The sequence below is a fragment of the Oncorhynchus nerka genome, linkage group LG16, assembly GCF_034236695.1.
Source record: "Oncorhynchus nerka isolate Pitt River linkage group LG16, Oner_Uvic_2.0, whole genome shotgun sequence".
Taxonomy (NCBI): domain Eukaryota; kingdom Metazoa; phylum Chordata; class Actinopteri; order Salmoniformes; family Salmonidae; genus Oncorhynchus; species Oncorhynchus nerka.
Genome location: NC_088411.1, coordinates 16,304,797 through 16,321,968, shown reverse-complemented (window position 1 = coordinate 16,321,968; position 17,172 = coordinate 16,304,797). Strand labels below are relative to the sequence as shown.

Genomic DNA, 17,172 nt, shown 5'->3' with positions numbered 1-17,172 from the left:
TATTACCGTGTGAAGTAATAAATTCCTAGTAAACGGTAAATTCTCTGCCTTTTGTCATCCTTACTCACACCTACAGTCCATACCTCTTTCACTTCAATGAGAGTTGAGTTGTAACAGGGTGTTGCGTTCCCTCTTCACAGAGGCGTGCGTAACAATGACGTCACGTAAAATGTTGCTCTACACGTGCAACACAGCATTCCTAACCTAGCCCACAATGTCTGCTGTGTGGATCGAGCCGTCAACAAGCCGAGCAGTCATTTGAAAGAGTAAGAAAATTTCAGCAAGACAACTCAAAGCTGAAATCCATAAAGGCCAAGATAATGGAATTCATTGCCCTTGACAATCAACCGTTCTCTGTCGTGGGTGATGTTGACTTTCGCCGACTGGTCGAGCACCAGTACACACTACCAAGTGCGCTATTTTTCAGATGTTGCCCTACCGGAGTTACACAGTAATAGCGTCATTGCTATTAGCTTCAAGACATGCATACTATGGAATGCCGTTTGGGTCTTTGCATGTCAAAAAAGATACAGTAGCTCTGTCAAAGCTGTACAAAAAAAGTCTGCAAACACCGGCCACGAACAATGTTTTTACAATACCGCAATGGTAATAAAGCATAATTTGTTTGACGAAACTTCTGGGGTAGCTAGCTTTATCTTGGTACCTAGCTAGCACCAATACAACCAGCCTGAAACAATGATCAGGAGAAACTGCAGTCGTTTTCATTATTCCTAGCAATGATTTAGGAATCCTTGTGAGTAAGTATTAGCTAGGTTGTTCGCCTATTGAAATTTAACTTCAGTTCATTAAAATGAATAGCTAGCCAGCTACTTAACCCTGTTGCCCAAAGCTAACGTTATAAGCAGCCAGCTAGCTTCATCTGGCTAGTGAGGCTCAACCGGACTTGGTTATGTGTTGTAAAGCTAGCCACAACAAGGATTAGGCACAATAGTGGAATTTACGGTGTGCCTTCAAAATAAAAGTATGTCATTGACAGTGATGCAAATTAATACAAATAGTAGAATTATGCCATAGTTTTATTTTGATGGCTAACCGCAAAGTCCACTATTGTGGCTAATCCTTATTGTGGCTAGCTTCACATAGATGGGTCTGACCACCATTAATCAAATATGTGGGTTATTTTAGATGACACCTATTTATATAGTTAGCTTTACTTTTTTATGACCAGCACTGTAGGTGCAGGAGACAACTTTACCAGCATCATAGCATACGTATCGATGAATCATTGTGACATGAAATACAAGTGATAGTTATTACACTAAGTAAATCATGTATGAAGGCGTTAAGTTATTATGTGACGTGAATTCATTTTCAGGTCCTGATTGGTCAACAAACTTATTTGACATGTCAAATAGTGTTATCTACTGGTCATTGTTTTCTTTTTTGACACGCAAAGACCCAAACGGCGTTTGAACAACTGAACAGTACAGCAAGTAAGTGAAAGAGATTTTTTTTACTGGTAATGGGGACATACGTAAATGCCAACAAAATAATTTTTGGGTCAGTGGAGCGTGCGTGTGTGTAACCTTTATTTAACTAGGCAAGCCAGTTAAGAACAAATTCTTATTTACAATGACGCCCTACCCCTGCCAAACCCGGACGACACTGGGACAATTGTGAGCCGCCCTATGGGACTCCCAATCACGGCAGGATGTGATACAGCCTGGATTCGAACCAGGGACTGTAGTGACGCCTCTCGCACTGAGATGCCGTGCCTTAGACCTCTGCGTCCATGTGTGTTAACTATTTAACTGTACTAGAATGCCTAAGGTCGCTAACATTTTAAATATCGGTATAGTTTTTTTTGGCAAGGAAAATACCAGAATCAGCCAAAAATGTAATATATCGGTGCATCACTAATCCTGTTGCTTAGTCACTTTTTCCCTACCTATATGTACATACACTATCTACCTCAATTACCTCGTACCCCTGCACATCAACTCGGTACTGGTACCCCGTGTATATAGCCATGTTACAGTTATTTATTCCTTGTGCTATTATTTTTCTATTATTTCTGTTGGGAAGGGCCCGTAAGTAAGCATTTCTCTGGTTGTTTATGAAGCATGTGATAAAATACAATTGTATTTGTGTTTTAGTTTGTGAAACTTATATAACACGGGGTCAAATTGATGTTGGTGAAAGGTCCTCATGTGTTGTCACCTACCTGCCCAATTCATTGTATTATTATAATTTTTTTATTTAACCTTTAATTCAGTCCATTGCTCACTTGCGATATGTGCAGATAATTGAAACTTATGCTCAAATCACACACTGATGTCAAGTACTAAAGTTATGATTTGTCACCTAAACATCCTCATCATTACCCCCCATCTTACCCCTGCTCCACCTCCATCTCATCTCCACGGTAACAGGAGCGAAGCATGATCTGTCGCTCCGCGTCCCACAGGTGCTCCTTTAGGAAGCCAGCGGCCTGCACCGCTCTCTCCAGCAGAGCCTTGTCATCCAGCACAGCACCGACACGTGCAAAGCCTGATAACATCAGACCTGGAGAGAGAGCAATAAAGAGATATGGGAGGAGAGAGATGGAGGGAGAGAAGGGTTATGAAGCCCATTGTCATATTTCCAAACCCAAAATATTGTCAAGCAACTGCCAGCAACATTGTTTCAATGGAATTCTGTGTTATCGTCCCATACTGGAACGCTGTATCATTATCTCTCTCTGGAGCAGCTCAGTGACTCCGTGAGGTGGCAGTTCAGAAGCAACTTGGTGATTACCAGGCTTTGAAGTTCCCCTGGTCGCTGGGTTCCTTTTCTTTCCTTCCCTCTATCCCTCCCTCCATGTTTCATGTCAGTATCAAAGCTTTGGTAGGGAGCAGCCTAGTCATCAAAGCCCAGTAGAGTGCTGTCTGCACTGTGGGACAGCTGATTAATGAAGTGATTGACTAATTAAGGACTAGATGGAGGAGAGAGGTTTAATGGAAGGGTTCCTGAAATCGCCTAGCTTCGTTACCTCACAGATACTGATACACTCCCGCATCAGATGGAGACCTGGGTGCAGTGTGTGTGTGTGCTCTTACCGTTCCAGGAGGCCAGCATCTTGGTGTCGAGGTGAGGGGCTGGACGGCTCTTCCTGACTTCGGCCATCTTGGCTCTAGCGGAGGCCAGTAGCTCAGAGACCTTTGCTACACTGAGGCCAAAGCGTGCAGCTGTCAGCTCCACAGAGTAACGAACAATCAACACATTCTGGCCCTGCAGCTCCCCGTGAGGGTCCTGACACGCCCAGAAGATAATTACAGCAGACACACAGAAGATAATGTTAATGATAATTTAAAAGATACTTAGGACAAGGTCTATCTTGGGGACCAACGAGCTTGCGCGCGCGCACGCACACACACACACACCTGTTCCATGTCCACGTTGCCTTGTTCTTTGACCCCGTAGTGGTGCATGAAGATGTCAGCCTCTGTAGCGCCCCCTGTTGCTCCCTCCACCACGACAGGAAGTAGTTCTCTGACCTCTGACCCCATCCACACACAGAATGCCCCCTCCCTCTTTTCACTTCCCCCAGCAGCAGGGAGAGAGTCTGCGTCCTCAGCACTGTAGAAGCCCCCAGACTAAACCCCCAAGAGAGAGAGAAGGGGTGTTTAGAGAACATAGTGTTAATATCATTCTCTGTATGATAAATGTAATGAATCTTAAACCAAGGTCATGATCCTTGGATTGAATGTTTCTTTTTTGTTGATGTAATTGATTATGAAACCAAGAAACTTGCCGAAGGAAATTGTTGCACTCGCTTTCTCAAGGGGTCCTTGGCCTAGTTACATTGTCTGTAACCTGAATAAATGTGTGCATTAAATGTGAAAAGTAATGCGACCAGGCGGTGAATGCATGTACCCAGGCCCAGCTCTGTCTCTTGATCGGCCTGTCCAACCGGATTATTATTATGTTCAGAATGTGGCGAAACAAATAAAAACACTAAAAGGCATGCCGAAACTAAAGACTCAAAAACAAACGAACGGCCTCATGGCCACCAAACAAAACCAGCAGCCTCACGGCTTGCAAGCTGGGACTCTGACCGACGACCACCCTAATTGGCAGCACCTGATGTGCTTATCAACCAGGCTCAGCATCTGGACAAGGTAGCTGCTGCCCCCTAGGGAAATGGAGTGTGGAAGTGCTAGCTAGCTGTAGTGCTGTCTGAACTACCTAACTTATTACCTAACAATCGTGTGGGGAAAAAAACAAGGTTCAGTCATCAACTGCTGTTTGTGCACGCCACTGCCCGCAGCACATGAGATTAAAGGTAGATGACATGCAACTACTCCGTTTAACAGTAAGTAAATTTACTAGAAACTCAGAAAATTCAGGCCAACTCCATTGTCTGCACATTCTCTATATTCTCTCTGCGACAATGACTCTGAGCTTTCGTGGGAATGCCCTGTACGAGGCAGCCGTATAAAAGAAAGTGTCCGTGGTAAATTACCTTCCTTGCGTAATTCCTTACCGTATAATTACATAATAAATCTTGGTGAATAGAATGATCTCAATGAGTGTGGTTTTAATTGTGTGCTCTGTTCTGGGCTGTCGAGACATTAATCAAACTAAGATGGCCGCCGCCTTGCCAGGGCAGAGAGCAGGGAGAGGAAGAAACAGGTGGACCTTGATAGTAATCCAGGGGCATTTTTTAAAAGAGTGCGATACCTGGCCCTCACACACATGCACGCATGCACGCACACAGAGGTGTTAATGAAGTAGGAGGGAGATGGCTCACCTTGTCACTGAGGTCTCTGGAGACATAGAGGAGAATGTCCCGGGCAACGTCAGCAAAGACTTGCTCCCCCGACACCTGCACCCACACAAGACAACATATCACAAAACCACACTGCAACCATGACACAAGCAGACCAACACCATTCCACAACCAGGCCTGCACTCAGAGAAGACAACATATCACACTGCAACTGTTACACAACCGGAACCCAACCAACCATACGCTACTGTAATTAATATTGCACGAGTCTCCTGAGACCTGCACTCACAACAACATATAGCAACGATAACGCAACTGTATTCTGAACCAACCACTGTACAACACCTATAAAAAACTTATTGCACTTGATCGCACACCTCCCAAATACAGCACCTATATATCCCTGTACTACGCATTGAGGCTGGCTTTACAGTGAATCATTACCTTTTTAAGATGAAAAATACATCAGTGAAGAAGCCTTGTTGGCGTTTTCTACTATACTACAGTGTTGATTTATTCTACTGTACCACCAACAAGGTAAGGGACACGTCTATGGGCCTATACATTGCTATTAGGTATAACGGTTAGCCGCTGAAAATACATTTGACCGGTTGTGCTTATTGGTCTATAGGTTAAAAACTGTTTTGATGGCCACGATTAAAAAGAGCTACTATTTTTATTTCTCAATCTCAACTCATAAAAGTGTGAATCCTAATCACTATTCTTGTGCATACTGTAGGCTATAGTCAATGGTTGGCAGGTTCTCAGTGCATCACCCACCACTTTACAATGTGAGCTTGAGGCAGTATAATTGTTTGAAACCTGAACGGTTTACTTTACTTCAGATAATGAGGCATGTCTTACCTTTCTTTAAAGTAGCCTGGCCAAAATCCAATCATAGAAATGTGAAGGCAATTATTTTATCATGACTTCCTCTAGCCATTAACCAGCATTTCTCTCCTGTTCTATTGGTTTTCATATCAACTTCGTTGTCCAGAAGCCAAAAGGCACAATCCTAGTCATATTAGCAACCCATCCTAGTTGTTGCAATTAGTTTCTAACAAAGATTTTAAATCTTTGTCACATGGACTGCTCGCATTCGGTGCGCTGTATAGAAGGGTGTTTTCCACTAATTGCCTTTTGGCAAATGTTTGAAAATAATGTACTCAAATCAAATGTTATTGGTCACATACACATGACTAGCAGATGTTATTGCGAGTGTAGCGAAATGCTTGTGCTTCTAGTTTCGGCAGTGCAGTAATATTTAACAATTGTAAGAACATTTTGAAAATAAGGGGTGTGGATAGGCTCAGTTGAACAACCTATTTTAGGTCCTGATGTTATTATGCAACTTGACTCTGCACTGAACATCTCTGAAGGGAAGGTGACGTGGCAAATTAGACAACTGCAGGGATCTACAGTTCAGAACCATCCTATTTGGACTACGAAGAATAATGAGGATATGGAACCAGTGTGCTTGACAGGTGTTGCCCCACCTTGCACAAAACAATATCCCATTAGCAAGGAAGCTATGGATGCTACTAAAGTTGTGATTAAAGATCTATTGGACATGGGTATAATTGAAAAGACCCATTCTGCCGACATGCTGTTCATACTCTTTTTTGACAATGAATCAAGCTGCACAGGTCACAGCTGCTCGTTGGAACAAATGGAGCCTCCAACTGTGTTGGCTCCTAACATCATAATACAACGTGGCACACCATGTAATCCAGCTACTCTGATGTATCCTACAGATACCACATTACTTGAACACAACTGTTGTGAGTTGGTTTTGGATCAGCTCTCTGATGGGTTTACTAAGTGGCATCTGTTGGAAAACCCTGAGTTTATCTCATACACAGACGGTTCAAGCATTGTGGAGGGGGGTGTGAGGAAGGCAGGCTGGGCAGTTCCTACAATGGACAATGTGATAGTGACAGGCACGTTACCTGCAGTAACATCAGCACAGGTGGCGGAATTGGTGGAAAAACAACTAATGTCTACACAGACTCAAGGTATGCTTTTGGTGTTACCCATGCTTTTGGAAAACAGAGGATTCATGACATCACTGGGAGCTCCTGTGAAGAATGGACCAGAGGTGAGAGCTCTACTGAATTCTCTCCAGTTACCTGGACAAGTTGCAATTTTGAAAATGAAAGCACATGGAAAAATCTTTACAGACCAGAGTAAAGGTAATGAGTTGGCTGACAAAGCTGCCAGGGCGGCTGCCAATAGAACACCTCTTTCACCTAAACTGATTAGGAGATACACATTGGATACATTGCAACACATTAGAGATATGCAAAGCAGTGCACCAAAAGATGAAGTGTGGGAATGGATGGCTGTAGGATGCAAACTCAATCAAGAAGGTGTGTGGAAATACAACCTGAGATGTGTAGTGCCAAATGCACTCCTACCCTGCTTGATGACACAGCTCCACCCTTTGGGACACATTGTTGTGGACAAGATAGTTTATTGTTGTGTTGGAAAATGGTGGAAACCTGGTGTGCGGAAAGAGGCTGAGGCTGTTGTGGCGAATTGCAACATTTGTATGGAAAACAAATCAAATCAAATCAAACAACACCAAAGGATGAGTGAAAGTACAGAAACAACGAGCGCCTGCCCCACCAGGACCCTTCAGACATGTACAGCCTGAATACATCACGCTGCCCAAATGTAAAGGGCCCGAAGATGTGCTGGTCGTTGTTGATCGTTTCTCACAGTAAAAGCCTTGAAGGTTGAAGCCTACCTTAGAAAGGAACTGCACAACACACAGCTAAAATTTGATTCGAGAAATCATTCCCAGATGGGGATTTCCGGAACAATTAGACCAAGGCACTCATTTCACAGGAAAGGTGTGTCAGGAGGTGGTTCGTCCTCTGAACAAACTGGCAACTACACTGCCCTTATCACCCTCAATCGAGGGGACAGGTAGAACGCACAAGTTTTGAAAGAGACTTTCAAAGATGCATCAAAGAATGGCATGGCCGAATGCATTGCCTACGGTATTGTGTAGTTTACGGGAAACACATAACAAACCCACAGGGTTGAGTCCGTTTGAGGTCGTCACAGGTCGACCCATGTCACTACCAGGCACGTTGGATTTGAGAAAAGCAGACGTTCACATTGAGTGGCACAATGCTTAACTATTGCATACAACTCTCTAATGCAGTAGGGGAAGCAGACAGATAAGTAAAAGAGGCGTAGGGAATAACTCCTGAGGGGGGACATGACGTAGAACCAGGACAGTGCGTGATGGTAAAACAATATGTAAGAGACACATTAGGGACAAAATGGGAAGGTCCTTTATCAAGTTTTGCTCATAACGAGGTCAGCAGTGAAAGTCCAGGGAAAATCACAATGGATACATGTCACTCTTGACTACCGAATACACACAAATGTAATTAAAGGGATGGAATAAGAATATATACATATAAATATATGGATGAGCGATGACCGAGCGGAATAGGCAAGATGCAATAGATGGTATAAAATACAGTATATACATATGAGATGCAATATGCAAGATATGTAAACATTACTAAAGTGGCATTATTAAAGTGACGAGTGATACATTTATTAAAGCGGCCAATGATTTCAAGTCTGTATGTAGGCAGCAGCATCTGTGTTCGTGATGGCTGTTTAACAGTCTGATGGCCTTGAGATAGAAGCTGTTTTTCAGGTCTCTCGGTCCCAGCTTTGATGCACTTGTACTGAGCTTGCCTTCTGGATGGTAGCAGGGTGAACAGGCAGTGGCTCGGGTGGTTGTTGTCCTTGATGATCTTTTTGGCCTTCCTGTGACATTGGGTGCTGTAGGTGTCCTGGAGAGCAGGTAGTTTGCCCACGGTGATGCGTTGTGCAGACTGCACAACCCTATGGAGAGCCTTGCGGTTGTAGGCGGTGCAGTTGCCGTAGCAGGCGGTGATACAGCCCGACAGGATGCTATCGATTGTGCATCTGTAAAAGTTTGAGGGTTTTCGGCGACCAGACAAATTTCTCCAGACTCATTTCAGTTTGTCCATGAAGTGTACGCCGAGGAACTTGAAGCTTTCCACCTTCTCCACTGCTGTTCCGTCAATGAGGATAAGGGGGTGCTCCCTCTGCTGTTTCCTGAAGTTCACGATCATCTCCTTTGTTTTGTTGACGTTGAGTGCGATGTTATTTTCCTGACACCACACTCCGAGAGCCCTCACTTCCTCCCTGTTCGCTGTCTCGTCGTTGTTGGTATTGAACTTCTTATGGCTGCAATCCCGTTAACGGGATAATTTATATCAACAACCGCTGAATTGCATAGTGCCACATTCAAATAATATTACAAAAAATATTTATAATCATAAAATCACAAGTGCAATATAGCAAAACACAGCCTTTTAATCCACCTGTCGTATCAGATTTTGAAAATATTTATTTACCTTTATTTAACTAGGCAAGTCAGTTAAGAACAAATTCTTATTTTCAACGACGGCCTAGGAACAGTGGGTTAACTGCCTGTTCAGGGGCAGAACGACAAATTTGTACCTTGTCAGCTCGGGGGGTTTGAACTTGCAACCTTCCGGTTACTAGTCCAACGCTCTAACCACTAGGCTACACTGCCGCCCCAAATATCGATCGCTCGACAAAACATTATAAACAAAGCAATCAAATTAATCGTTTACCTTTTGATGATCTTCAGATGTTTTCACTCACAAGACTCCCAGTTACACAATAAATGTTCCATAAAGATTATTTTTATATCCAAAATACCTCCGTTTGTTTGGCGCGTTATGTTCAGAAATCCACAGGAAAGAGCGGTCACGACAATGCAGACAAATTCCAAATAGTATCCGTAATGTCCACAGAAACATGTCAAACATTTTTTATAATCAACCCTCAGGTTGTTTTTAAAATATATAATCGATAATATTTCAACCGCAACTGTCTTTTTCAGTAGGAGAGGGAAACACAATGGCTGCCCAAACTCTGTTGCGCATACAAAATGCTGCTGGCACCCGGCCATACAATCTCGCTCATTTTTCAAAATAAAAGCCTGAAACTATGTCTAAAGACTGTTGACACCTTGAGGAAGCGATAGGAAAAGGAATCTGGTTGATATCCCTTTAAATGGAGCAAAGGCAGGCTATGGAACATGGAGTTTTCAAAATAGAAGCCACTTCCTGGTTTGATTTTTCTCAGGGTTTCGCCTGCAATATCAGTTCTGTTATACTCACAACAGCCCCAAAACATCACTGCTCTAGAGGAGATCTGCATGGAGGAATGGACTTAAATACAAGCAACAGTGTGAAAACCTTGTGAAGACTTACAGAAAACGTTTGACCTCTGTCATTGCAAACAAAGGGTATATAACAAAGTATTGAGAAACTTTTGTTATTGACCAAATACTTATTTTCCACCATAATTTGCAAATTAATTAATTAAAAATCCTACAATGTGATTTTCTGTATTTTTTTTCTCATTTTGTCTGTCATAGTTGAAGTGTATCTATGATGAAAATTACAGGCCTCTCTCATCTTTTTAAGTGGGAGAACTTGCACAATTGGTGGCTGACTAAATACTTTTTTGCCCCACTGTATATTAGCAACTGAGACTGAGGAGCAGGCCGTTTACTTTGGGCAACTTATTCATCCAAGCTACTCAATACTGCCCCCCAGCCATAAGAAGTTAAGCCTACTATGGTTGTGTCGTCTGAAAACTTGATGATTGAGTTGGAGGTGTGCATGGCCACGCAGTCACGGGTGAACAGGGAGTACAAGAGGGGGCTGAGCATGCACCCTTGTGGAGCCCCAGTGTTGAGGTTCAGCAAAGTGGAGATGTTGTTTCCTATTTTCACCATCTAGGGGCGGCCCGTCAGGATGTCCAGGACCCAATTGCACAGGGCGGGATGGGGGTTGAACGCTGAGCTGCAGTCAATGAACAGCATTCTTACATAGGCATTCCTCTCGTCCAGATGGGATAGGACAGTGTGCAGTGTGATAGCGATTGCATTGTCTGTGGACCTATTGGGGTGGTATGCAAATTGAAGTGGGTCTAGGGTGGCAGGTAAGGTGGAGGTGATATGATCCTTGACTAGTCTCTCAAAGCTCTTCATGATGACAGAAGTGATAGTCATTTAGTTCAGTTTCCTTTGCCTTCTTGGGTACAAGAACAATGGTGGCCATCTTGAAGCATGTGGGGACAGCAGACTGGGATAGGGAGAGATTGAATACGTCCGTAAACACATGCTCTGAGGACGCGGCTAGACATGTTTAAATGTCTTACTCATGTCAGCCACGGAGAAGGAGAGGGGGGGCCCGCAGTCCTTGGTAGCAGGCAGAGTCTTGATTGATTGCATTGCGAAGGGAATAACCACACTGTTTGTATTCGGCCATATTCCCAGTCATCTTTCCACTTATCCACGGTTTCTGGTTGGGGTATGTTTTAATAGTCACAGTGGGTACAACATCTCCAATGCACTTCCTTATAAACTCACTCACTGAATCAGCGTATAGATCGATATTATTCTCTGAGGCTGCCCAGAACATTTCCCAGTCTGCGTGATCAAAACAATCTTGAAGCATGGATTCCGATTGGTCAGACCAGCGTTGAATAGTTCTTGTCACTGGTACTTCCTGTTTGAGTTTCTGCCTATAGGATGGGAGGATCAAAATGGAGTCGTGGTCAGATTTACTGAAAGGGAGGACGGGAGAGGGCCTTGTATGCATCGTAGAAGTTAGAGTAGCAGTGATCCAGTGTATTGTCCACACAAGTTCTACAATCAATATGCTGATAGAATTTAGGTAGCCTTGTTCTCAAATTTGCTTGTTAAAATCCCCAGCTACAATAAATGCAGCCTCAGGATATATGGTTTCCAGTTTGCATAGAGTCCAGTGAAGTTCCTTGAGGGCCGTCGTGGTCTCGGCTTTGAGGGGGATATACACGGCTGTGACAATAACCAACGAGAATTCTCTTGGGGGAGAATATGGTCGGCATTTGCTTGTGAGGAATTCTAGGTCAGGTGAACAAAAGGACTGAGTTCCTGTATGCCAGCAGCATACCACCCTGCATACCACTGCTGGCTTGCTTCTGAAGCTAAGCAGGGTTGGCCCCAGTCAGTCCCTGGATGGGAGACCAGGTGGTGTTGGAGGGCCAGGCCAGTAGGAGGCACTCTTTCCTCTGGTCTAAAAAATATACCAATTCCCCAGGGCAGTGATTGGGGACACTGTCGGGGGCGTTAAACGGGTGTCCTGACTCTTTGAGGTCATTAAAAGATCCCATGGCACTTTTCGTAGGGGTGTGTTAACCCTGATGTCCTGGCGAAATTCCCAATCTGGCCCGCAAACCATCGCGGTCACCTATTAATCCAGTTTATAATTGGCTCATTCGTCCCTGTAACTATTCCCCAGGTCGTTGCTGAGAATGTGTTCTTAGTCAATTTACCTGGCAAAATATATATATATTTTTTTAAATGTTGTTACGATTACATCATTTGACATTGTTTTACCGTTTGTTGACCGGTTAAATGAGCGTAAGTTAGTCGGCAGCAAAATGTACCGAAATATGTATACTTATAATTGCTATGCATATAGACTCACAATCACACAATATGCTACAGCTCACTTCACAGCTTCCCCGGGAGGCTACAGCTCACTTCACAGCTTCCCCGGGAGGCTACAGCTCACTTCACAGCTTCCCCGGGAGGCTACAGCTCACTTCACAGCTTCCCCGGGAGGCTACAGCTCACTTCACAGTTTCCCCGGGAGGCTACAGCTCACTTCACAGATTCCCCGGGAGGCTACAGCTCACTTCACAGCTTCCCCGGGAGGCTACAGCTCACTTCACAGCTTCCCCGGGAGGCTACAGCTCACTTCACAGCTTCCCCGGGAGGCTACAGCTCACTTCACAGATTCCCCGGGAGGCTACAGCTCACTTCACAGCTTCCCCGGGAGGCTACAGCTCACTTCACAGCTTCCCCGGGAGGCTACAGCTCACTTCACAGCTTCCCCGGGAGGCTACAGCTCACTTCACAGATTCCCCGGGAGGCTACAGCTCACTTCACAGCTTCCCCAGGAAACTAAGTTATTGTAGCCTCCCGAATGAGGTTCGCTTCTGCTGCAGCTTTCCCTGTAAAATATTGTACGCTTTGCGGCAGTGGTTCGCATTGCTATACATACCCCTCACATGATGTGACATCCCCTAACAGAGTTTATTAATCTAGGCGAATTCTGCTGACTAAGACTTTTTTGGCAGGAAAATGATTATGGTAGAGACAGGGGTTAAACGATGTGGCTGCCACACAAACACACGCATGCACACACCTGGTAGGCGCTGATGTAGGCCACAGCCAGCTGGGCCTGGTCATAAAGCATCTTCTCAAAGTGGGGAACGTGCCAGGATGAGTCTGTAGAGTAACGATGGAACCCCTGCAAGAGAGGAAGATAGGGAGAAGAAACGAATGAGAAATACAACAAACGTTCTCCTCTTGCTCATGCCAGCTGTGTTGTGGTGTGCTGTGTGTAGTGGAGTAGCATGTCCTAGGAACGATGGCAAAGTGGCGTTAGTGTGAATGAGAGTATGTACCTGTGCCACATGGTCGTGGATGCCCCCCAGGGCCATCATGCGGAGTGTGTGTAGGGTCATCTGGAGCGCCTCGGACCCCTCAGTGGACGAACGGTTCACAGACCAAAATGACATAAGGAACATCAGATTCACTACAGAAAGAGAGGCAGAAAGAAAGTGGGAGAGAGAGAAAGAGACCGTGAGATAGAAAGAGGAGAGAGAGCAACGGTCAGACAGACAGACAGAGACGCAAAGACAAAAAGAAAGAACTGGAGAACTCCTGTGTGCGTATGTACCTGGTGAGGGGAACTTAGGTGCATCCCTGAATCCTCCATATTCCTCCTCATAGGAGTGTGCGAGCTGTACGAAGCAGCGATTGGCTACATCATGGGCTGGGGGTGGGGTTTCCCCTGGGTTAGCTGCGATAGAGGTTCCCTTCTTCAGAGCTTCTATAACTCTCTCACCACTTGACTCCAACGCTTCACGGTTATCCTGCCACTGAGAGGGAGCGGAACAGACACGGTTGCTACAGCACTAATATCTTTGCCACTCACACACCCAACAAGCCACTTGGCATATCCATGTAGGCTACTGTATACACACATTTGAACTTTGTAAAGTGCTGTATTTGTAGAGTTCAAATACAGCTTGGACATTGTTATGACCTGCTCCATAATTCTGGTCAAGACAGTTTTGAGTCCAGGTCTCCGGCCACTGTCCTTTGGGGGGAAGTAGGTGCCCCCAATGAAAGGTCGTAGGTCAGGGGTCAGCCACACACTCATCGGCCAACCACCACCTCCGCTGGTTGCCTAGGGACCAGGGACAGCAACACAGATTAACAAACACAGCAGATATGGGGACTTGATTACTACATGTTTACACACACAGGCACACAAACATTCACGCAGCCACACACACCTGCACGAAGGTCATGTAGACTTTGTCCACATCAGGTCTCTCTTCACGGTCAACTTTAATACAGACAAAGTTGTCACTGAGGGTCTTTCCAATCTCCTCGTCCTCGAAGGACTCTCTCTCCATCACATGGCACCAGTGACACGTAGAGTAGCCCACTGACAGGAAGATAGGCTTGTCTTCACTCCTGGCTTTGTCAAAAGCCTCTTGTCCCCATGGATACCTGGGAGGTGGGATAGATTCATGTATTTAACTGGTACTATCTTATATTAGTTTACATATACTGAACAAAAATATAAAAATGCAACATGCAACAATTTCAAAGACTTTGTGGTGAATTACAGTTAATCAGGAAATCAGTCAACTGAAATAAAAGCATCAGACCCTAATCTATGGATTTCACATGACTGGGCAGGGATACAGCCATTGCAGCCATCACCCACTGGGGAGCCAGGTCCAGCCAATCAGAATGTGTTTTCCCCCACAAAATGGCTTTATTACAGACACAAATACTCCTCAGCACCACCCCCAACCCCCCCTCAGTGGATCCCACAGGTGAAGAAGCCAGATGTGGAGGTCCTGGGCTGGAGTGGTTACACGTGGTCTGCGGTTGTGAGGTCAGTTGGACATACTGCCAAACTGCCAAAAAATGACATTGGAGACCGTTGATGCTAGAGAAATGAACATTAAATTCTCTGGCAATAGCTCTGGTGGACATTCCTGCAGTCAGCCTGCCAATTGTACGCTCCCTCAAAACTTGAGCCATCTGTGGCATTGTGTTGTGTGACCAACACTTTACATGTTGTATTTATATTTCTGATCAGTGTACTTCATTAGGTTTAGATTAGTCCTACTGGTGAAAGAGAATAATAAGTGGACTAACCCTCCAGTCCACGTATTGTGTGTGTGTGTGTGTGTGTGTGTGTGTGTGTGTGTGTGTCTAACCCACCAGTCCACCGGGTTGTGTGCGTGTTGCAGCAGGTAAGGGGACCTCTCCTGTCCCAGGCGGTTGGGGGGTCTCTGGGGAGTGGACGGGGGGCTACCCTGCCCCTCGCTCCCAGACGCCATACTCAGACTTGCTCTGCTTGTCATACTGGTGGTTCAAGTGAAACACAGAGGAAGCACTTTGATCATCATTGGCAAACTTTGTAAACTACAACAAAATGACTGACTGAAAATAACATTCTGTGGAGTTTGCCATCAATGCCATCAAACCTGTCCATGTTAGCTAAGTCACATGTTATGTTTATAGAAAGGTTATTGCTGGGTGAACTGCGTGCATACTTGGCATGTACGGTATGAGTGCTGCATGATATCAATGTTGGCTAGACAGTAGCAGCTTACTATAATCGTTAGCTACTGTAGCTAGTTAGCTAGCTACAGTAGCTACTTTCTCCATGCACGAGCCCTATCAAGTGACAGCTGTCAAAACCACAGTGCTGGCTGTCAAGCATGCTAAAAACACTAGCCTTTGAGCTAGCATGGTTTTTAGTTCTCCAAACTTGCAGAACACACCGTAAAGCATCACCGTGGTATGTCCAGTGTTCACTGGCAATCGTGTCAACACTGCAAAGAGTATCATCAGGTGTATTTACAATTGGGTAAATAGCTAGCTGGCTAGACCAAGGACGAATGGCATCTAGCCTGCTAGCTAGCTAACAACAGCTCGCACAAGACCACTTGGCGACCCGCTAACTCCCCAGGCGAGACAATGATGTAATCCACAGCTAATCGTTGCATTATTGTAGCTAGCTGACGTTAGCTAGTTTGCGATTAATCATTTAATTTGACAAGTCAGTCGCAAGAGGCGATTGTCATGTTATGTGTCTTTTCATTAGCTACTTTACCTGAAGCAGTATTGGGACGTCCTGGGACTCAGCAGCGAGGGGGACTTGTCGCTGGCAGGGGGTGGTGTGAGCCCGCTGATGTCCCGACTCTGTTCTGGGCTGTGCGACTTGTTGTCACCTCCCAGGAGAACGATACTTAGCAGGCGAGCTGGGTCAACGCGGCTATTTTTTGACGACGACCGTGCCCATGCGAGTCTTAACATCTTAATCCAATGTGCCTTGTCAAAGGGCTGGCTGGCTCAGTGGAGGTTTGCCTACTTTGCTTAACACGGCAAGTGCAACTCTCCGACCAACCAACTATGACAGTTTTGTCACTGACTTTGGGAAGTGTTGCCAACTATTGTTTTGTTTGTGAATATTGCTATTGGCTCCTTGTTTTGACGCTAGAAGTCGCTAGACTATGTTTGGCCGTCGCCGCGTCGACGTCACAGCACCTATTTGCCTTGGTGCAGAACAGATGCGGTCCCCTACGTAGCGTTTTCGCACCCTCTCCCGCCGCACATCTCCTCCACTTGTGCGTCCTTGCCTGTGTGTGGGACTTCTGTTGCACAGACAGCTTCTCCCGCTTTCGTTTGCGTCAGAATTCGGTGGGAAAAGTCTCCAAATGCTTCATTCTATAGCTTCGTTCTATAACTAGAGGACTCCTGATATCTCCAGGAGTGCTGAGTATACTTTTTGTCTTTATTTGTCGTTGTCTAATACCATAGGAGGAGCTGTAGGAGGACGGGAAATTTGTAATGGCTGAAATGTAAAAGGGGCATATCGAACATATGGAAACCACATGTTTGACTCAGTTACATTAATTCCATTTCAGCCATTACAATGAGCCTGTCCAGGCACCAGCCTCCGCTGTCTATTACTGAATATTTTTTCTAGCTAGGGCCATGTACTTTATGTGCTGCCTGTCTTCCCAGTAGCCTACTCTGCGTGTGAACTGCTGACTGCTCATAACATGCAGTTGATTGTTGACACATCAACCAGGATAAAGGGGCAGGGCAATTTGTGACCTTGTTTTGGTAGTCAGTGGCTGTATTGGAGGGGGAGTTGTTTCACCTCTTCTGAGTGTACATAACCAGTTTCTCAGGCTCCATCTCTGTGTGCTTCGTTTTATAGATAGAGGACTGCTGATATCACTCCTGGAGTAAT

The 17,172-nt window shown here is 45.1% G+C and overlaps 1 protein-coding gene across 2 annotated transcripts in view; it reads right to left on the bottom strand.

The window, feature by feature from the left end:
- The window catches only part of spata20 (spermatogenesis associated 20), a 69,222-nt gene extending 52,560 nt beyond the window's left edge, over positions 1-16,662 (bottom strand). Inside the window, exons 1-11 of one of the 2 annotated variants that reach the window (XM_029684839.2) lie at positions 16,027-16,662; positions 15,129-15,272; positions 14,183-14,402; positions 13,930-14,073; positions 13,561-13,762; positions 13,286-13,416; positions 13,024-13,128; positions 4,754-4,828; positions 3,384-3,596; positions 3,060-3,252; positions 2,358-2,526 (exon numbers count right to left, since the gene is read on the bottom strand). In XM_029684839.2, coding sequence (XP_029540699.1) covers positions 2,358-2,526; positions 3,060-3,252; positions 3,384-3,596; positions 4,754-4,828; positions 13,024-13,128; positions 13,286-13,416; positions 13,561-13,762; positions 13,930-14,073; positions 14,183-14,402; positions 15,129-15,272; positions 16,027-16,229 — 1,799 coding nt within the window. In that variant the 5' untranslated portion in view covers positions 16,230-16,662. The remainder of the gene's footprint in view (positions 1-2,357; positions 2,527-3,059; positions 3,253-3,383; positions 3,597-4,753; positions 4,829-13,023; positions 13,129-13,285; positions 13,417-13,560; positions 13,763-13,929; positions 14,074-14,182; positions 14,403-15,128; positions 15,273-16,026) is intronic. The other variant, XM_029684838.2, reaches the window with a different exon arrangement.
- Positions 16,663-17,172: the final 510 nt, after the last annotated feature.